This window comes from Helicoverpa armigera, chromosome 6, assembly GCF_030705265.1.
Source record: "Helicoverpa armigera isolate CAAS_96S chromosome 6, ASM3070526v1, whole genome shotgun sequence".
Classification (NCBI taxonomy): domain Eukaryota; kingdom Metazoa; phylum Arthropoda; class Insecta; order Lepidoptera; family Noctuidae; genus Helicoverpa; species Helicoverpa armigera.
Window position 1 is genome coordinate 4,023,862 of NC_087125.1, and position 21,099 is coordinate 4,044,960.

The window sequence follows — 21,099 nt, forward strand, 5'->3', positions numbered from 1 at the left end:
GCATGCGTTAACCCAGTAATGCACGCCATGCAGCTCGCACATTGCTGCTTCAGCCACTTACGGCGGATTATGCGCTCTCTGACACATAGAATTAGCTGCATAGCTCATGTGATCCGGATTGAGCTCACCGGATTCATCTATCTGCTTGAGCTACTTCAACGAACGCTGAGGTGTCTGACAGGCAACTACTAAAATGAGCTCGTAAATAGTAAAATAGCATTTTTTTCAATTTCGGTATTTCCTTAGTATATATCTATGTACGGTGAAATAGAGTCAACTTTTAAAATCACATTAGAATATGACAGGAAAATGTATAAAACAAAGAGCAAAATGTGATGATGTGTCGTTTTCATATACGCTGACAGGTTACGGAATATTGAGGTTAGCAGCTTAGGCATGATTATAAAGCATAAGCGAAATTTCTTCATCGGATTACGTGGAGAGTATGTAGTGCGAAATGTAATAAGTATTTGTAGGGGGGTGCGGTGTGGGTCGTGGTGGCGGTGGTCGAGCGGCAGAATCAAGGGCGCGCGGTGCGGGGGGCGCGCCCGGGAGGGATGCTGCGCGGGGATGGGGCGCGCAGATCAATATCTCGCGTCGCCCGGCAACGCCGCGCCAGACCGAGTGCCTCCCGTACTACAGCCCCCTCGCCCGGGCCCCCCACCCTGCCCACTACTCGCTTATTTAATACATGCCGTATCTGGGATGCGAGCTTTTTCGTGCTAAATGACAGGGCAACGTAATACGGCGAATCGCAAAGTCACCGCTCTCGTAATGCTCGCGCCATAACTATGGGAGCTGTGGTCCCCTCGGCCGAACATAAAACCGCGCCACGATAACGATGACATTGACCTCGTTTCCCTAAGAAAACTTCCATTTTCGTCGGGGCCCAATTTATTGCGTGAATGTTCATGTAAGGAACCATTCAAGGAATTTCAAGCCTATTCGACAGAAGTATTATGAAGTCACCTTACATAACTGGTAGCGCTTATGAGTTTATACTTCCCAACAAAGATAATAGAACAAAGAGTTAAACTGAGTTACAGCGAATAGACAACTGTAGATGTATAAAATAGAACCATTAAAAATGTTGGCAATAAGATGTTGGGAAGGGTAAGGGTCCCCTGGAGTATTACCCAATATTATGAAGTCTTACCGTCGTATTATATTACGCATTACGTATAATCTTTAGAGCATTGCTACCGAGTTCAGTTAAACAATGCTGTCTTTGTTTTAATAAGCGCACAACAATACCGCTGTTAGGCAAGTCTTATTTATATTGCGAATGTTCAAAAGCTTTGACTTAACATTATTAAGATAACAAAAGATTTTTTAAGCTTTCATTCTTTAGCCAACCATCAAATAAAAGTTGGCCTAATGTTTTAAATTAGACTTAAAAACTCGAGTGAGCTTTTTTTCTTTCAAAATGTATCGGAGACTACGGCGAACGATTAAGGTGCAAAAATGAAACGACAAACTATCATAAAAATATTTAATAAGACTCGTAAAGTCAAATGCGTTTCACGTAAAGAACAAACTAATGAATAAAATTAAACATAACTCAACATTATTTCTTAGGTGACTAGACCAAATTACGACAAAAATAATTACTAACAATAAATACTTAAAACATTACATTGAAAACAATTTCCATGATAACATTGCTTCTTCAAATAAATTCTCACAAACGATATATATTAAATAAGTTAATTAAGAAGCCATATTGCAGAAAAATGGAGCACATCTGGCGTACAAAATGGTATCGTCAAAACGTGATCTTAAATTTCATTGACAGAAAAGATTTATATAAATTCGAAACGTAGAGGATTAGTAATGAAACATTATGAAACGCTGAACTGTTTTTAAAAGCAATTTTACTCGCTGAATGGAAAACGATTGTTTTGTGAATGTTAAATCGTACAAACTTAATCTGCCTACGCCCACTCAGCGTGCATTAATTATAACTTTATCTCTTTATGATCACGTTATCAGCATATCGTTAAATCTCTCGGCTGAGTTGGAACAGATTTTACGAGCTTTTATTTTCAAAAATTGTTTAAATATTGATTTTATGACGTCATACTTCTCAGCGACAAATGTCATTAAAACTTAAAAGACATTAAAGATTCAGCGCGAAGAATGTTGCATATAATTTGGAAGCCATTAAGTATATAGATAATTGAAGATTCGAAGAATACGGAAAAAATATCAGGAATAGTAAAATATTTGCGTAAATCATCTCCCGAAGATACAAATAGATCCAGAACAAAAACAAGAACATGAATGGAACATACTGGAACATTCTAGAAGGGCAGCTGCGTGAGGAGCGCCACGCCGCGCATGATCCAGTGGTCGGGCTCCAGCTTGGTGGGCAGCAGCATGAACAGAATGTAGTTGGTGGAGTGCCCCGTGGTGGACAGCACGCCTCGTCGGTCGCCCGTCTTGTATAGTGGACAGTTGTAGAACACGTCCGTGGGCACGTCCTCACGCTTTAAGGGGATCAGCCATACCTGTGAGGAAAAAAAATATGGAAACTTGGGTCTACTTACATAAATCCACCCTAACAGCCCTTTCACACGGCAGTCCAGTTTTGCGGGACCGGCATTTTACTGTATCCTGCAAAACTGAACTACGTGTGAACACAGCGTCCGTTTTTGCAAGATTCCCGCTTTATACTGGACGAACGTTCCAGTTTCAAATCGACGGGAACAGCATTTTGCAGGATCCTGCATACGGTTTGCTCGTGTGAACAATATCATATAATATCTTTAGCGATCAAACAGGATTCTGCAAAAAACGGTATCCTGCAAAAAACTGGACTGCCGTGTGAAAGGGCCGTTAGGAACATGGGTTATTTTCTATCATTAAGCTGCTTATTCTTGAGTAAGTTCAGTTAAGCCTATAGTGACACTAAATGATCCATATATAGAACTGCACTAAAATCAATACGTGGTTAAGAAAAATAACGTGATACAAATCAACAAAATTATCTTAAAACCTCATTCACAGAATAGCCATAAACGTTAATTTGATTTGGGCACGGAAATCATTAGATAACCTGACAGGTGTTTTCTGCTCAAGTCTTCTGAAGATCGTAACTTATATTCTAAGCCTAGTTTGTCTAAATAACATAAAATAATTGTAATATTATGTACTGACCGGCGGGAAATCGTCGTAGAGTATCTTGGGTATGGACTCGTCGACGCACATGGTGTCCATGTTCCACCGCGCTCCCTCCATGAACAGGCCGCGGATGTACACTCCCTCTGCCGGCGGCGTGTCGATCTCAAGCTGCTTCTGGACCTAGCGTTCATGAGTAAGGTGATACAGTTAAAAGGTATTTGTAACACGTGTACTAGGTAACTAGGGTCCAGTTTTATTGGTTATCGATATTGTCAATTAGTTATCTGATAGTTAATGAAACCAGAACTTATAGTTTATCTGCTAAACAAGTGCCTGATATGCTATCAGAGACTTCCGGTGAATCTGGCAATAACTTTAACTATCTCTATCTTTGCTGTTTCTAAACTCTACAGCTTGCCACGAGCAAAAGACTGTCCCTATGTGCCTTTGTAGGTTCGCTTATATCTTCATCCGGTTCTTTAATAGATATAGTGATTAAAGAGGAAGGTTACAGCTAGTGTATAATAACATAGATTAAATATTGGGGAAATACTGTTATCCGCGAAGCCGCGACGGGTCACTAGTTTCCTATAAAGCAAAGGCTAGTTACTTCGTAGTGGAAGGCGAGCTGGTCGATGGGTATCTTGTACTTGCGCGCGTAGCTCTGCTGCGCCGCCGTGAGGAACGCTTGCGGGAAGTAAAAGCCGGACAGCCAGAACACCGTCGGTGGGCCGTGCTCGTGCCAGTGCTGATAACACAAATCTTATGTTGAAAACTTTGCCTCAATCGTATCATATAATGTGACAAGACAAAGATTTAATTCCTATCTAGGAAATTGCAATTTTTGTAATGAAAATAACCCCATAGTCAAAATCCTATTGATATTGTAAACAGGAAAGTTTGCGAGGATGTATGTATGTTTGTTACTCTTTCATGCAAAAACGACTAGATTGATTTTGATGAAAATTGGTAGTAATTATGGCTTACATATCAGAATAACATATAGGCTACTTCATTTCCATGTGGCGAAGGTAGATCCATTGTGACGAGTGTGAAACCACGGGCGGAAACTAGTCAAGTATAAAATCTTTAAAGTATATTTTATCGTAAAGCCGAGTTTCATAACAAGAAGGAATATAAAACATTTACATTCGCAGTCATAACGCGATACAGAAATGAAATTATCCTAACATTTTCTGAGGTCAGCCATGTGAATTGCTCACACGACTGACTTCGGAGTCAGATGTGTATGTGCGCGCGTGCATGAGTATTTCGCGGGCACGCTTCCAATTCCCGACAATATCGGAATGTGTTCTGAAAGGAAAACTACATTTTATACGAACCGCAGATTGAAGTCGAGCATTTCTTGAAACCTGCAGTTGAATTTAAAACGGAATAAATGTTCGATTGTCACCTGTAAAAAGGCTAATCTTTCCAGCAGATCGTTGAAGTATGAAGCGAAGGGTTTGAGTGAGGGATAGCTTTTGCCGGCCCACAGCGCCGGGATGCGTCCTCGCACCATGCTTGTCAGCACTTCTTCTGTTATGTCGTTTAGAACACTCACTCCTGTGTCATGGAAGAAGTTTCACATTCAAAAGATTTTTATTTATTTCGAGTAATTGCGATGCTTTCCTACGGCAAACTCAGGAAAACTGTAATATTGAAAAAAGGAGGGGTTCTTGGGAGAATTACACGACATTTAAAATTGTATTTGTATTTTCCGTCTTCAACACATTTGAAAAAGTATGATGTATAGGTAACATAGCTATATAGCATGGAGCATTCTTACCTACATGAACAACCGAACACTTACCCTGAACAGCTCCAATAACAGCCTTGGCACTAGACCTAACGACATTGACGAGTCGATCATATCTTGCGGCCTCCTGTATCACCACGATGGACATGGGCGTCATGTCCGAAGGCTTGATGTCGCCCTCGTGTGACGGCCCTGAGAGGATCTTGTCGGGGAGGCGAGCTAACACGTCTTCTGCTATAGCCATCGCTTGCATTTCTGGAGTCACATCTGTGTCACCGGTCGCCATACTGTCCTGTGGTGTCGTAATGAAAATACAAAGTCAAACCATTTTATTTCTTTTAGGCCTTTACAAGCGCTTATGAACCTCAAAAATAGCTTTCTGTTCTATTATTGCCCATTCCAAAAGTAGCTTCAGATATAGAATAAGTATTATTTATTCACATGGGCTCATGGCAATCTTATGTGCAATATAACAACTTTAAATGACTTACCTGATATTTTTTCTCGAGATCCTTTCAAGCATGAAAATGAGTAATGTAATATCAATGATTAGTACATAAAATTACAACCAAATAGCTAGGTTCAATCAAATGTCTTACCGTTCGGTCCTGCTCCGTTGCAACGATGAAAGATGAAACATGAAAAAATTACTACATAATCTAAAGTTATTAGTTACAGCTAATGAAATCAAACATGAAGAACATAATGACTATTACGATAAAATAACAATAATAAAAACTACTACATTCTTCTATAAATATCCAATAACATGAAAATATCCAAATTACAAATGATTAACTTATACTTCGAGAAAAAACTTGTAACTTACTTCATCATTCATGTTTAAGGTACGTTAATTAGTTACATAGCAACGGAAGAAATTGCAAATGTGTGACCTGTGTAAGTATAGCAGTGTCGAGCAAATCTTCAGCCTCTCGGAAATGCTTCGTAATGTCTGCGTTGGTATGGAAGCCGAACACGGAGGGCGGAGTGGCCGCGGGAAGCGAACGAGCGAAGGTTATGAACTCGCTGTGCTCTTTCAGAGTCGGGATGTGGTATACGCCTGGAGTAATCAAAAGGCTTGTTAATGCCTTTGGTGTATTACCGACTATTTCGCAACTAGATACATTATTTAAATTATTATACAATAAAGCTATATTGTATATGTATATGTATGTACTCCAAACTGGCATTTTTACACATTTTTTTTTTAAGAAACCATCCAAAAAATCCTTGCGCTATGGTTGGAGAAAGAGTGCTTTCAGTTTTATTTATTTGTTATTTAAATTCCCGATATACCGAAAAGACATAAAGTGACCGCATATGCTACATACCTATATGTGATAATTTTAGTCGCAAATATCTTCTTGTAGCAGTCCCACCAGAAAAGTGGACAAGCATATGTACAAAAGTGTTACATTCTTACCTGAAGGATCAAGCGCATAGTTATGTACTTCAATGGCTTTAGGGTTGTAGAACTTGTAGAGGATAGTGTTGAGCGTGCGCCGGTCCCAGTCGTCCGTCACGCGCCCGCCGTAGTTGCACTCGCCGGTCAGGTAGCGCAGAGCTATGAATTGCACGTCCTGGGAACATGTTACTGGGTGTTCAGGATCAACCATAACTTGAGGGAGAATTTATTATTGTGAGAATAAAGTCGGCTAAACAGCAAATGACATTTTTAAGGTTCCTCAGTCAACTAGGAACCCTTATAGTTTCGCCATGTCTGTCTGTTTGTCCCTCCGTCCGTGCGAGCTACATCTCAGTAACCGTTAGCTCTAGAAAGTTGGGTACTCGACGACAAAGCGCAAAAATATAAAGTGGATAAAAACATTTTATTGTACTTGATATTTTTTAACTTAATCGGGTATGCTGTCAATACACTCACATCATATTCATTGAGGAACATATAGAGCTGCGTGACGCTAATACGCAGGTCGGTCTCGTTGAACTCGTAGCGAATGTTCCAGCCGAGGGGTCCGAACTGACGCCGCTCCTGCACCACCGCGTGGAAGAAGCACAGGGCAAACAGCAGCTTCTTGAAGACTTCCGTCTGCTTGTTGCCCTCGAACCACTCCAGGTCGTTGATGGGATCGCTGCTGTATGAACGGGCTATGTTCGCTCGGAGACCTAGATTTAGTATGACAGACATGTATGTTTATGTTTCGAAGGGGTCATGAGAATATGTCTACTTCGCCGTATTCAAAGCCCAGATCTAACTATAGGTGAGGCTTTAAGTTTATTTAGTTTTATGGTTACATAAACTAGGTAAATTTAACCTGTGACAAATAGAAGATGCTGAATTGAAGAAAACGTTACCTTGCGGCGGTTCATTGGTCATTTTGACACCATTCTGCAGCACATATACTGGAAAATGGTCAGCTGGGTAAGACGTCAACCAAAGCCTGAAGTCTGGATGCGTGGCATCTGGCGTCAATCCTTCGCAAATCTGAACCGGGATTAATTATTTATAACAACAAAATTAATTGCGGAAGGGATGAAGTAAAGAAGCTTATTTATGTTATACCTTTTCTAACGTGGGCATCCAACTCTTAGCCAAGTGACAGTTTTGCAGAACCACCCACGTGCCGCTTCGTACACCTTCCTCAATAAGCTTTACTGCTATTGGCCCTTGCCCCTGACCCAGAGATAGCGAAAACAAACGAGAGGAGCCGAAACCCTGAGAAAATACAGAAGCAAAATAAAAATTGGATACACGACTTCTTGTCGTATATACATAAGTGGTGGTTAGTCCTTACCTGATCATCAGCAAACTTGAGCAGAGTCTCCATTGGATCAGAACCGGGTGTTAACACGAATAGTAGAGGAATGCAGCAGTGAGAGTCCGCATATGAAGATGCCAAGTCAAACAACGGAGGTTCCACAAATCTGCGGCCCATTTTCGCTGAAAAATACGTTTCAGGTGAAGGTAATATTAGAAAAACTTTAAAGACGCCTACCAAGTGTTCAAAAGTTATGGTTTACCTGCTACATAGTTTTGGACTGCTGGCACCATCATGTCTAACCGCATGCAACGCATTACCATCATTTTCTGTGAAAAACAGCGACTTCAAGTTAGTTTAGTGCGTCTACTGTCAGGTTATTAAAGAGTTTTATGTAAATATGATGTTTACCTCAAACATATCAAGTTTTGTGTCCCACGGTGCAGGCAAGGGTTTGTCTTGTGGGTCAGGCGTGTCACAGTACGCCTCCCATGCTGCCACGTTGGCTAAGAAATGCTCCAAAATGCCATTGAACTTTGGTAATTCGTTCAACCTGGACATAAGGATTAAAACATTCTCGGAATCTTGATATAATAACACTTAGTTGCAGCAAATCCATATGATAGGTACCTTACTAAACAAATTGCTTAAACAATACGAAATTTTGTTGGGCATGTGTATTAGTTTTAGAAAATCTGTCTGACTTATTTATTATTGGCTCTTGCTTGGTGCCGGCACAATGTTTCACGCTTCTATACCCTCTCTATCTGAATATTAAAGGAAAGAGATTCTATATTGAATAAACATATTATAGAAGAGTCTTACGCATTAAACTCTGCCCAAGCTTGTGGGCTGAGGAACTGCACGGGGTTATGCACCACATGCCGGGGTTGCGCCCCTCCGACCAGGAACATCACATTATTCCTTGTTACTTGATTCTCCGCTATCATTATCGTGATAACCAATAGTAAGGAAAACACCATTTTATCCTGCAATGTGATATCTTTCTGTGTAGCCATTTAATCGGTAATATGATTAGTATATCTACCTAGTTGGTATAAGGTATTGACGTACCTATAACTGAACATTAATTGATGAAGGCGGTCTCTTAATTAGAATGGAATACTACTCAAGCAAATAGCTCAAGACAAGATCTTGTCTTGAGCATGTATCTAGAGCTATTTGATTGAGAGCATGATAATGAATGCATACTGCTAAAGTGGAAACCCCTGAATTAATTTCAACTCTTAATTGATCGAAGTGTGATGGAAATTAACGCCTATGTAAAAAAATACAAAAGTGATAGAAAGGCAGGTAAATGGGTTTCCACCAATAGGTTAATAGGTATAAGTTAATAGGTTAAGGAAGTAAGTATAAACTAGAGGTTACTTTATTTGCGTTTCTATACCATTTTTTTTACCTTTTCAAACAAACTTCTGCAGATGTTGGCATATAGTGAATACGTAAAGTATTTCCTCAATATAGCCAGTCGTTCAGATATTTCTTCTACCTTCTCTGTATTGTCGATGGCGGCTACGAACAAGCCTTCAAACCAACCCAGCGAATACTGGTACATTGGATCAATGTGCGCCAATGAAGCTTAAAGTAAACACATGACATCAATTCAGTAGTGTTAGAAACAAATAGTTAATACACTAGATAAGTGTTAAATATAGGCTATAACATAAAACGAACAGACAATGATTGAACGCATATATTCAACACGGATAGAGAATTAAATTTTGAAATAATTACCGAATATAGACGCATTTTTACTTATAACAAATTCTTATTTTGTAAATAAACTATAGCCGGCGAAGATTATGTTTGTAACCAGCTTCCATTTTTGGTAAAACTTACCGATGAGGAAGAATAGATCAGTGGAGTGTACGGCAATAGGCACGTAGTCATCGCGCGCGACGTCGATAGCTGCTTCCGTAGTCATGGCCACCTCCTGCTTCTCTTTGATCTCGTTCGAAGTTTCTTTTGCAGAGTTCAGAATCTATACGTAAACAATAGGTGATTTGGTTTATGTATGAGTCAACTGTACTTACTACACGTTGTCGCCCGAAAATCTGTATAGTATAATAATCCGCAACATATTCTCTTAGTCGTTATTTCAACAAAAAACTGGTTATGTATCGTTAACTACGAATTAAAATATCAGATTAATCTATTGTGATGCTATTGGAGATTGAATTTTGACAAATAAATTATGTCAAATTTATACGAAGCTAATGTCAAAGAAAATCAGAAGTTATTATAACACGCTCTCTCATCTTCATCCTCACCTACCACCACAACTAATTTTATGAACCTCCTAAAAACGACCAACACTTACTTGTACAGCTTCCTCATCCTCTAACAAATGTTCGGAAGTGGACAGGACAGTCAAGATCTTCCTCTCAATCTCTTGCAGCAGCCTGCGATGTTCAGCTCCCTGCGTCGTGAGGTCCGTCTTGGCTTGCTGCAAGTCCGGTCGCTCTCGAGCCACGACTCGTGCCAGGAGTTGTGCTTGTAAGCCGTCCATGGCTAACATGAAGTTCACGAGAGTGACCCGAACACCCACCTCGGGTAGGTAATGAGGGTTCGCTAGTTTTGTGCTTATGTACAATCTGTGAAATATCGTCATCTATAGTATAAAACAAAGTCGCTTTTTCTGTCACTATATCGATATGTCCCTTTGTACGCTTAAATATTCAAAACTACGCAACCGATCTTCATGCGGTTTTTGTATCAGATAGAATGTTTCAAGAGGAAGGTTTATATGCAGGTTAAATAGTGGGAAAATACTGTTATCCCTTGCGAAGCCGGGGCGGGTCGCAAGTTAGATATAAACAATTCAATTAAAGATTGCAATTGGTACATAATATGTTGATGTATGATTAGTTATTTAAAAGTATTTTTCTATTCCACAGCATAGTTATTGGGTCCAGAAAAAATACACAAAAGTGCTATAACAAAATACTTACTTGAAATCCTTGCTATATTCAACAACAGTGTCACCAATTTTGATGCACAGCGCTCCGCCTTGTTTGAAAGTTTGTTGTTGAAGCAGAGGTTCCAACATCGGGTCTAATTCCTCTAATACGTTTTCTAGCAAAACCTGAAAAGGAACTCATGTTCTAGTTGCATTACACATTACCAATATTGTATATTTAGGTAGTTTATGTCAATGGTTATATATTTGTTGTATCTTCTTTCCTTTTATATTTCTATCCTATGGACTCTGTATTGTCTAAGTCTATCTATATCTCTTTTTTATTTTATTCTAACTCTCCCATGAGGGGCCTGCTCCAAGAGATTTCTTATGAAATAAACTGTGCCTTTGTATTATTAGTTCTATTATAATTCTTGTCTGTGTTCTGTGTGACTGTGTACATAAGCTATTAAATAAATAAATAAATTATATACCAAGTTACGTGTAAATAGTTCCCAGTTATACAATTTCTTACCGGTTGTCCGAACTGCACGGCGTTTTCAAGCACGCGACCTAAATCAGCTTGCGTCATACGCACTATACAGATATTGTTCGGTTTCTCCATATTTTTGATCCAGCGATTAGCCTGGCCTTGAGGATCAATCATCAGAGGCCAGCGCCTTGCAGTCCTATTTTACAGAAAATATGTATTGTTTTTATTATTTTAAATTAAAGGAGTTACTTACTCCAAATACAAAAATATATAGGCCCAAATTCACCGACAAATAAACGTCAGTTTTGTTAAAACCACTATAAATTTTGTGTAAATTTTCAGGATCAACTTTTCAACAGTTGTTTTATAAAGCGGACATATATGTATGTAATTGGTAAAAAAGACCAAATTTTTCACTACCTTTATTTTTTCTACTATCTTCATATAACTTCACATAGTAATTGACTCACATGATGATGATAGCGCTCTCCACACTGAAGTCATCGGCGGGCAATCCATCGATGTTCCACTGCTGAATGGTGACAGGCTCACCTAACACCTTGATCAGACTGTAGTTAAGTGTACACACTATACCACAATCCGCACAAGCCTGGGCCCAAGCTTTCATCTACAAAAACATTTCAATATAAAAATATTCATCGGGCATACATCATCATCATCATGTCGTCCAAGCCGTATCCGGCGACGGCGACTCCTAAATGTCTAACCCGGGTCGTTGTTATGATAGGCTCTAATGTGGCTAGCAAAACCGAACTTCGATCTAAAGGTTCGGCTACATGGCACAAATATTCATCGGGCATACAACGTCAATGCCTACTCCATGTCAGTAAAATCATACCTGTTTATTTCTAAACGTTGCTGTAAATGGTCCTAGATACGCTATGATACCGGCCGCAATCAAAATGTCCCCTGAAATTGAAACCACGTTAAGGATGCAAAAAAAATAATAAACCTAATGAGATAGCAAATTGGAATCCGCCTTACTGCAACATCTCGCAAAAAGATAGTTGCATTTTTTTTTTTATGGTGATTTGTCAAAAACACATTCGTTATCGTTTTTTACCAGTGAGTGTATTGTAAGTTTCCCGCAAAGTCTTAGCGATTTGCGTCCACCGAGTCTTCTCTCCCCCGAGGCCGGAGATGAGCATCTCAGCGCGTTTCAATTTGTTACTGCAGTCCATTACCTCGTCATCCAATACCTTTTGCTGACGACTTTGTTCAGCTAGCGCCATTTCTAATGTCTTGAGTTTGTCTTGTACCTTGGGTGTGAAAAAACTTGTTTTTAATCTTCAATCAAGGAAGTTAATACAATAAATGGAAGGACAATTAGATATGCAATTTAACATATGTAGGTACACATACGAAAACATCGTCCATGTAAAATTATATTTAGTTCACGTAAAATCAAAAAAATATATTTACGAAACTTGGGAAAACAGTATCCGGGAAGTACCAACAAATTCCTCATGTAGCATATGAAATTGCTGGTGGAAACAAAAGCTACTCAATAATATTTATTTTAAGTTTTTAGTTTGCGTATCGACTGACCTCTTTGAGCTGGGCCTGCTTGACAGCGAGCGCGGCGCTGGCCTTGTCGTACACAGCCTGAGCAGCCGCCAAGCGCTGCTTCTTAGGCGCCACCACCTTGGCAACCTTGTCATACTTCGTCATCGCAATCACCCATTTGCACATACCTTAAAAAAAGCAACAAACAACATATTCTCATGCTTTAATCTACACGATCACACACCTGTTAGGGTTATGCGTTTGAATTTTAAGACTAAAGTGACTGATGAACTGTTAAAGTGGCAATGCTATATTATTATTTCATTAAGTAGGGTTTCCATACTGCAGCATCTTTAACCTGCGATAATAGCCTATTCTGGACAAGTGTAGTTCACTAAGCCCTAAAATGAAGCCTACCTTCAGCCGCCACGGAGACAGCTCTGATCTTCTCGGGCACGAATCCTTCATCTTGCATGATAGTGGTCTGTAGTTTCTTCATCACAGCTGGCGGGATATTGTCCTTGTCATAGTTCTGCAGTGACTCCAGGAACTTTATGTCGTTCAGGATCTTCTTCGAAGGCCCCCAATAGTCTTCAACGGTACCCACACCAGATGGGTTTGGTATCTTATCTGGTTTTATATCCTGTATTACTTTTATGAATTAGTTTTTGGATTATACATAGATGGAAAATTGTTTGAACGTAAGGGACATATTGTCGTATTCAAAATGTCCCGTACGATAATATCGATGTAAGAAAAGGTTACACATTTTTTTTGCTTTAATAAAGTACTTTAATACAATACCACATTCTTCGTGATAACAGAAATTGTATGTAAATAAAAATAATGAAACACAAAGGCAATTTGACTACTTTCTTTTTTGGCAGTCAACAGGTAAATATGGGCAAATATAAATAGCAAGTCCATGTTGGAAAGCTAAAAGCATTGCATTTAAAATTTTAACAAAATTGCATGTAAAATTTAGAAATGATTTCAAATTCACTTACCGGATCATCCTTTAGAAAAGCGTTAAACAAATAAATATAAAAACATGTTCGGTCTGTATCACATGTTAATCAACAAGTAAGTAGTAGTGAATAACAATTTACAATATAAACAGAAACCAACTCACTCTGATTGAGATTGGTTTGCAAGCGACGTTATTGATAAGCCTTTATTTTACACTGCAAGCACGCACACCGATGCTTTGTATAACAACAGTTTGCATCATAAAGCTCAGATATAAGAGTATCTAAGTTATGTTTATGCAGAATATAATAGCCTCGGAAACCTCATAATAAAGCCTCCTTCCTTAAAAGTCGGAAAATGTAATCATTCTTCATGAGAATCATATCAAGTGGTTAAAGGAATTACCTTCAAAATGCAGATAGCCTCCATGACGATACGAATACCTCTTGGAGGACTCTTCATGGTCTTGATGAAGGTGATGTCCTGAGGAGTGAGGGTATCCAGCGCAGCTAAGGCAGAGTTTAGAATCGGCATCGCCTCCGCTAAGTCAGCGTCGCACTCATCTTTTATGGCTTGAGCTTCTTGTGCCTACACATATCAAAATCTAGCTTGATTAGCCCATACATGTTTTAAGTACGTAGAAGTTACATGGTTGGAAAATTGGTTATCATAAATACATACGTCGTCATTGTCACACGGGGTGTCTTTATAATTTTCCGGAATCATATGATATGCCACACAAAACATTTGATATACATATTACTTAAACAACCATGAGACTTACAGTAATTTAGATTATCCAAAAAAAGCTATTTCTAAATATTATAGCATACAATACTCATTTGTATTCAAGTCCCCATCAAATGTATTGGCTTACCTGTTCTTCAGCCGCAGCCTGGTCCACAAGTACTTCAGCTTCGACCAGTGCCACTCCTTCCTTCTCCTTTTCTACAATAGCCGTTGTTTCAGCCACTGCGGCGGCCCCAGCTGCCAACTTGGGCTGCAGTATCTCTAAAGCCTCTTGCAAAGCTCCTACTGACTTGGCCGCGATAGCAAGTTGGTCTAACCCAGTGAGATAACGCTTTTCTGCTGTTGTTAACTCCCTGTTATCATTAAAACGAAGAAATAATTTAAATATGTTCACAAAAAGAATGTAGCCAGAAAAACAGATAAACTAAAAGAGAAAACCAATTAAGCAAACCTTAACTCTGATCACGCATAATTTCTATATTGACATTGATAAATAATAACGAAAAAACTTACAATCTTTTCTTATTCAATAAGGACTTAAACATGTTGATAAGTTCCAGGTAAGCGGTAGGTGTGACGTAGTTAAAACGCTTGAGGCGCCGCAAAAACTGCCTGGTTAGCTCCTGAGTATCAGTGTGGAACACTTGGCATAATTTGATGGCCGTGTCTCGTTCTAAGTCCGTCAGCTCAATGTCTTTAAGAAACCGGGTTGCCACCGCTAGCAACGCATCTGGTGGCCACTCCTACAAATGGAAATAAGGATGATGGTAATTTACTAGACTTCTTTCAATTCCGTTAATCTTGAATGAAGTCATACAATTTGTATATACATGACCACTAGTTGTTCTGCAAAAGACTTACTTGGAACCAGTCAATAGTGCAGCAGTTGACCAGGGAGGGGAACTTTCTGATGCGCGTTCGTAATGAGGTACCAGCAGGCGACATAGCCAGCACAATATGGAGCTGATCACGCACTATGGACACGAAGTATGCATACAGTGCTGTAGGACTTCCATCCGTTTGTAGTGACTTGTCACGTTGCCGATCAATCTAAAAACCACAATAATAACTAGAAACTGTTTAACAGACAAGTTTTTTTAGGTGACAATATGGGTACTTACAACTCTCATTTTCTCACACAGCTCTGCTTTTTCGTCAGTAGTAAAAATATTAGGTACTTCACCAGAGTTCAGCATATTGTTGACGTCTTCGAGAAACCCTTCTTCTTTGATCTACGGAATTTTGTTCATAAACATTTGTAAAACGAAAGATAGCGGAAGAAGATTTTTTTATACTTTGCATACTCTACCTGCGACTCAATAAATAGAAAGACCATCATCAGATCGGGCGTGCTTGTCTTCCGCAGCAAGGTCTTCAAATCTTCTCGCCACTCGTTCTTACCATATGTTCTGCTCATCTCAACCTGTCAAATTATTTTATTTCGCCCAATTAAACACAAGTCCAACCATGTTGACAACTGGGAAATGTTGATTAGGGCAATTTGGATAGTGTGATTCATCTGTGTATGTGGTTGGCAATGTAAGTACATATATTTAACAGACGTGTGTAATCATAAATACATAAATAATAATTTGATATCAAGAACATCTGGGTCCCTGAGTAAAGCGTACTTTATAGTCAGACAACACTGAGAAAGCTAAAATAAATGATGTAAGTGACCTGGAAGAGGTCGTACTCGTTGATGTGAGCAGCGAGCCTGGTGAGCGACTGGCGGCCGGAGCCGCCGAGCCCGACCAGCAGCGCGTGCGAGCGCGGCTGCGTCAGCACGCGGCAGATGCGGGACACGTGCTCGATCGCAAACCTAATCACCACAATATTATTTACTGCAGGTTACAATAACCGATCCATAGCGCTTTAAAGCAATAAAATAAACTAATTCTTCTGCTATCTAAAAGTGCTATAACAATACACCTCGCGAGAAGGCTGTATTAACATTCATAAGTTTGAATCATAATTAGTTAAGTCATATTCTAATAATCAAATAAGATCTTACGTGAAAAGTACAAGATTCATAGGTTTCTTGGTCATGTTATTGAACTCAACAAGGAAAGCGTCGACCGTAGAGTTCAAATGATCCATATTAGTGGTCTCCATGTAGAAGCGAGTGTCCACTTTAGGATTTGCGAAATCACAGTAAATTAGTCTTCGGAGATGAAGATCAGTTATTTTCTGTAGACAAAGAAGATTTTGGTGAAAGTAACAAAATAATTATTTTAACTACACCCTAAAAAATCATCCAAAACACACTAACATCGCCAGACTTATCAAGCAGCCTGCCCAACATCTTATCGAAGTCATCTTGCAGGTTATTGGCCGTGGCGGTTCGCAGACAGCCCACAAACCACTGGCGATCGGCGTCCTCGATGAGACGGTCGCTGAACACGCGCAGGCACTCGTGCACCCACAGACGTTTCATCGACTGCAAGTCTGGAGTCACTTCAGGTACTGACAGTAAGACTCCCTGGGAAAATAGAAAAGGTATATTAATATGTAAGGTAAGGTATGCTTCTTTAATAAATGAAGGAATTATTAACAAGGAGCTCGTTATGGACGGGAAAATGATTCAGACTCACCAGTATCACCCGGGAGAAGTCTCGTAGGTTGAATGTGTAGTGGGACTTAGATGGCGTCGGTAGGAGGTTCAGCCTACATTGCTTGTATACTTCTAACGTACCAAGCACCAACTCCTCAATACATGGATCGAATTCTTTTGAAAATCCTCTGAAATTTACAAAATAATTTAAAGAATCAACATTATCTGCAGGGCTGAATTATAATAAAAATATAATACAGACCTAGTATCAAGATGCCATAACATAATTCTGCTGAAAATGACCTGAAGAGTTTCATCATCAAACTCGTCGATGCAGAAGAATGAGAAGTGACGTGAAAACCTTGGCGTTATTATTTTAGCACCCGGCATTGGCTTGCCCATTGCGCACATGAACTGGAAATACATCAGTAAAAATTTACAAATCTAATATTATAAAGCTGAAGAGTTTGTTTGTTCGTTTGTTTGAACGCGCTAATCTCAGGAACTACTGGTCCGATTTGAAAAATTCTTTCAGTGTTAGATAGCCCATTTATCTCTCATACTTTTTATCCGGGTTCGTGCTGAGGTTCCTACGGGATGCGGGTGAAACCACTGGCAGAAGCTAGTACGAAAATAAGACTTGTTATCAAATGCATAAACAGATAGGTATGTATAGAACTTCTTACCTGCACATCAATAAGAAGCATAGCAAGGTTGGTCTTTCGGTCATACCAAAGACCTAAATCGATGCCTTGACGTAATACTTCGATGGGTGGTTGCGCACCATACGTCTCGGCTTGAGGCATTGAGACATCATCTACGAATATGACTGAGTAGCATCCGATCGGTGGCCCAAACACACCTGAAAATAATAATCGACTTTTCATGAAAAGTGTTAATACAGGCGGGTTTTTTTTCTGTTATTTCATCAAATGTCTTTAATAGCAATGTGATTGAATTTTGTCGTATCTCACTCACCTTTTCGCCTCTTGTCTAACTTTCCCATGATAATGTCTTGAGTTTGATTGCAATTGGTTTGCGCAGAGAAAGCCATGATCAAAGCTTTGTAAATTTTCGTGTCCACTCTCTTTACTAAGAAGTCCTACAAGCATGTCACAGCGATACATTAATGGTCTAAAAAACCCCAGTGGAACATACAAGCTCATTTTATTCAAGTCAAAGTTTTTTTTCCATAGTTTTGCTAAATATGCTTACGATAATGTATGAAGACTTTCCAGTCCCGGTAGGTCCAACCATCATGACAAGTTTATGATGGGTGACCATAAGCTTGAAGAGTGCCAAATAGCGCACGCTGTCCAATGTCGTTACCAAGATCTGATTGGGAGGAGTATCTCTGCTGATTGGGGGTGCAGTTAAAACATCATCAGCCCACGGCTTCCATTTTCCTTTACCCTAGCAATTCCCGAAGAAAATAACCATAAATCGATTAGTGCTTAGAATACCGACACGAATCATATGATAAAAGTATTCATAGCAACTAACCTCTTTTATAAATCTGTAGTCATATACCAATCCTTCTCTTGGAATTATGAAAATGTATTGTTTCTCCGGTTTGGAAATTTCTTTTGGCATGCCTAGTGAATTTTTAATCTAGAAAACATTCGTAAATAAATTGTATATCCAAAAATACTACATACAGTATGATCCACTTACTGGACAGTAAGAAGAAGTTATTTATTACCTTCTCTGGGAATTCCTTCTCGAGTAATCCTCGGAAAAGCATATCAAACTTTGGCCTGCTGTCGGCTTCTAGAGTTGCTCCAATGGACCAAATGCATGAGAAGAAGAAAACGCCCTACAATACAATCAATTATACAAAGATTAGTTTATTTGTGATAAGGTCATTACATCAAAAACATAATTTTATTTAATTTTACCTCAAGCTGAGCTCTGATATCGAGATCGGAAATATTTTCCAAATACTTCTCGTCGTGAAAATCATCCATGAAGCAATCGAACAGATGCATGCATGCCTGAACCATGTTACTTCGAGAAGTTATGTACATTTGCTACAACAAAAACAAGTTATTATTAAAAATACATACATACGAATTTATTAACTAATTTTTTTTTTTTTGGAAGTCTTAAAAATCACTCAACGAGCTATGGAGAGGGCTATGCTCGGTGTTTCTCTACGTGATCGAATCCGTAACGAGGAGATCCGTAGACGAACCAAAGTCACCGATATAGTCCACAGGATTAGCAAGTTGAAGTGGCAATGGGCAGGCCATATTGCTCGCAGAGCAGATGGCCGATGGGGCCGAAAAGTGCTGGAGTGGAGACCACGGAGTAGCAAGCACAGCGTGGAACGTCCACAAACAAGGTGGACAGACGACCTTATAAAGGTCGCCGGAAGACGCTGGATGCAGGTCGCCTCCAACAGGTATCTGTGGAGATCCAAGGGGGAGGCCTATGTTCATCAGTGGACGTCCTATGGCTGAGATGATGATGATGATGATGATGATGATGATCAATCAATAAATAACCACAGCTAGCAGACAAATGTGTGGCTCACGTGGTTTAAGACTTGTATGAAGTAAAGCTTTCGAAGATATTGTATTTTCGATGTTTGAGCTACATTTACAAGTTTTCCTACATCAGTTAACTGCACTCACCTTAACCAATCCAGAATATTCGACGAGCCAAAGCAGTGGTGACATGAACCGGTTGAATAAATTACGTATGAGGTTTCTGTTGACCGTGTGAAGAGTATGCGGCAGTTTGTTCAGCCAGGACTCCAGCAAGGCTTTCCACCCGAGCCCCTTCGGCTCCATGTAGATCATGCCGCAGCGCGACACCTTTGTAATAACATTTTCAACGCGTTAATGAACTTGGTCTTCAAGTCTTTATCTCCTATGTACTTTGCGCTGTTTTTGAAAGAGAATGCTTACCGTAGCTGGAGACGCGGCTTCCAGATCCATAGGCTCAAACATCAGATTGGTAGTTGGTGCCAACTGTATGATTTCGCCACTCATAAGGCAAAGCTTTTTGTTATCATCAAGTACAGTGTTCAAGTTTTCTATCCAAATCGCATCCACTGGGCCGTCGAATACCAGCCATTTTCTATAATAGTAATCACATTATTGGGTTTCAACATTGATGATTCGCAAGTGACCATAGCGTGAACGAATTGATTGGACGGGACGCGCACTAGCTGCGGTCATATTTCGGATGGATGAAGGTCCTTTACAAAGCGAAGCGCTATAATTGGGCTGCGGTACGATCACTGATATAGTCGGTGAACTGTTGTTATATGTATAGTACGAAAACCATTTGCCACATCGAAAAACCATTTTTTTTATTGTAAATGGCTGATCATAAATGTATTTTCTCGATTATAATGAGACTTCTATATTACGTTTCAATTAGCTGAAATACGAAGACTCGGCATGAGTGACCTGACTGTCAGGATAAGGATTTCAGCAATCCCAATTACATCAACAGGATTAATAATCTCATTAACATACCTATTGCTATTAGTAGAGACGGCGAATGCCCTGTAGCTGACGGCCAGGATGCCGTCAGACCACTCGTGAGACACGGGGTCGAACTGCCCGTACAACTGACCCATGGTGATCGACTTTGGGTTTATCACAATCCACTCTACTGCATTCTCGTCCATCCAGCCCTTGAACATATATAGTTATTACTTAAAATTAATTAGATACATGGATGAAATCAGTAAAAAGTCTCAAGACTGCAGAAGTCGGATTAACCCCCTGTATGCCGGTGCAGGGATCCACGCGAGTCACAATTGATTTTCTATTGTTCTCTTATTAGCGGCATTCAAGTAGTTAATCCAAGCTCAAGATATGGCACAATTTTGGAGAGGTTTACATTTAACAAAAAACAATACGGTGACGATGAATACCTACATGAACAATGGTTAAGTAAGCGACCAAATAAAAGATGGACCGATTGTGTGAAAGTAAATATGGCTAGAAGGAAAGTTAGTTGTGAGATGACGGCAGGTACCTAAAATTAGAATAAAGTCAAGGAATAAAGTTGAGGATAATGATGATGATGGTGAAATAAACAAGCAAAATGTTTATTTAAATATACACATAAACCTTTTAATTAATTAAATAAAAAACATATTTACTGACTTACTTTCTCTGAGACGTATTTCAATGCATGTCCGAGTGCGTGATAGGACTTTGTTTTCCCAGAGAATGGCATACCGACCAACATCAGGCCGTGTCGCACTAGAATCATCTCGTACAACTGCAGCACCTAGAGTTTCATATAAAATAGATTTTAAAA

The 21,099-nt window shown here is 39.5% G+C and overlaps 1 protein-coding gene across 1 annotated transcript in view; it reads right to left on the minus strand.

Moving 5' to 3' along the window:
- Nucleotides 1–1,520: 1,520 nt before the first annotated feature.
- Nucleotides 1,521–21,099, minus strand: part of LOC110373138 (dynein axonemal heavy chain 7) — a 30,817-nt gene continuing 11,238 nt past the window's right edge. The window contains exons 30-74 of the mRNA XM_064035126.1: nucleotides 20,947–21,069; nucleotides 20,304–20,464; nucleotides 19,728–19,899; nucleotides 19,452–19,634; nucleotides 18,714–18,845; nucleotides 18,518–18,631; nucleotides 18,319–18,426; nucleotides 18,031–18,228; nucleotides 17,794–17,917; nucleotides 17,502–17,677; nucleotides 17,078–17,229; nucleotides 16,856–17,003; nucleotides 16,534–16,743; nucleotides 16,276–16,451; nucleotides 15,942–16,083; nucleotides 15,571–15,684; nucleotides 15,383–15,493; nucleotides 15,123–15,311; nucleotides 14,775–15,004; nucleotides 14,389–14,614; nucleotides 13,917–14,099; nucleotides 12,960–13,185; nucleotides 12,585–12,730; nucleotides 12,100–12,295; nucleotides 11,875–11,945; nucleotides 11,486–11,643; nucleotides 11,058–11,211; nucleotides 10,575–10,708; nucleotides 9,944–10,217; nucleotides 9,463–9,604; nucleotides 9,023–9,201; nucleotides 8,428–8,591; nucleotides 8,014–8,155; nucleotides 7,865–7,931; nucleotides 7,639–7,784; nucleotides 7,407–7,559; nucleotides 7,199–7,328; nucleotides 6,768–7,009; nucleotides 6,309–6,465; nucleotides 5,779–5,945; nucleotides 4,937–5,174; nucleotides 4,538–4,689; nucleotides 3,734–3,871; nucleotides 3,160–3,303; nucleotides 1,521–2,510 (exon numbers count right to left, since the gene is read on the minus strand). Coding sequence (XP_063891196.1) covers nucleotides 2,304–2,510; nucleotides 3,160–3,303; nucleotides 3,734–3,871; nucleotides 4,538–4,689; nucleotides 4,937–5,174; nucleotides 5,779–5,945; nucleotides 6,309–6,465; nucleotides 6,768–7,009; nucleotides 7,199–7,328; nucleotides 7,407–7,559; nucleotides 7,639–7,784; nucleotides 7,865–7,931; nucleotides 8,014–8,155; nucleotides 8,428–8,591; nucleotides 9,023–9,201; nucleotides 9,463–9,604; nucleotides 9,944–10,217; nucleotides 10,575–10,708; nucleotides 11,058–11,211; nucleotides 11,486–11,643; nucleotides 11,875–11,945; nucleotides 12,100–12,295; nucleotides 12,585–12,730; nucleotides 12,960–13,185; nucleotides 13,917–14,099; nucleotides 14,389–14,614; nucleotides 14,775–15,004; nucleotides 15,123–15,311; nucleotides 15,383–15,493; nucleotides 15,571–15,684; nucleotides 15,942–16,083; nucleotides 16,276–16,451; nucleotides 16,534–16,743; nucleotides 16,856–17,003; nucleotides 17,078–17,229; nucleotides 17,502–17,677; nucleotides 17,794–17,917; nucleotides 18,031–18,228; nucleotides 18,319–18,426; nucleotides 18,518–18,631; nucleotides 18,714–18,845; nucleotides 19,452–19,634; nucleotides 19,728–19,899; nucleotides 20,304–20,464; nucleotides 20,947–21,069 — 7,299 coding nt within the window. The 3' untranslated portion in view covers nucleotides 1,521–2,303. The remainder of the gene's footprint in view (nucleotides 2,511–3,159; nucleotides 3,304–3,733; nucleotides 3,872–4,537; nucleotides 4,690–4,936; nucleotides 5,175–5,778; nucleotides 5,946–6,308; nucleotides 6,466–6,767; nucleotides 7,010–7,198; nucleotides 7,329–7,406; nucleotides 7,560–7,638; nucleotides 7,785–7,864; nucleotides 7,932–8,013; nucleotides 8,156–8,427; nucleotides 8,592–9,022; nucleotides 9,202–9,462; nucleotides 9,605–9,943; nucleotides 10,218–10,574; nucleotides 10,709–11,057; nucleotides 11,212–11,485; nucleotides 11,644–11,874; nucleotides 11,946–12,099; nucleotides 12,296–12,584; nucleotides 12,731–12,959; nucleotides 13,186–13,916; nucleotides 14,100–14,388; nucleotides 14,615–14,774; nucleotides 15,005–15,122; nucleotides 15,312–15,382; nucleotides 15,494–15,570; nucleotides 15,685–15,941; nucleotides 16,084–16,275; nucleotides 16,452–16,533; nucleotides 16,744–16,855; nucleotides 17,004–17,077; nucleotides 17,230–17,501; nucleotides 17,678–17,793; nucleotides 17,918–18,030; nucleotides 18,229–18,318; nucleotides 18,427–18,517; nucleotides 18,632–18,713; nucleotides 18,846–19,451; nucleotides 19,635–19,727; nucleotides 19,900–20,303; nucleotides 20,465–20,946; nucleotides 21,070–21,099) is intronic.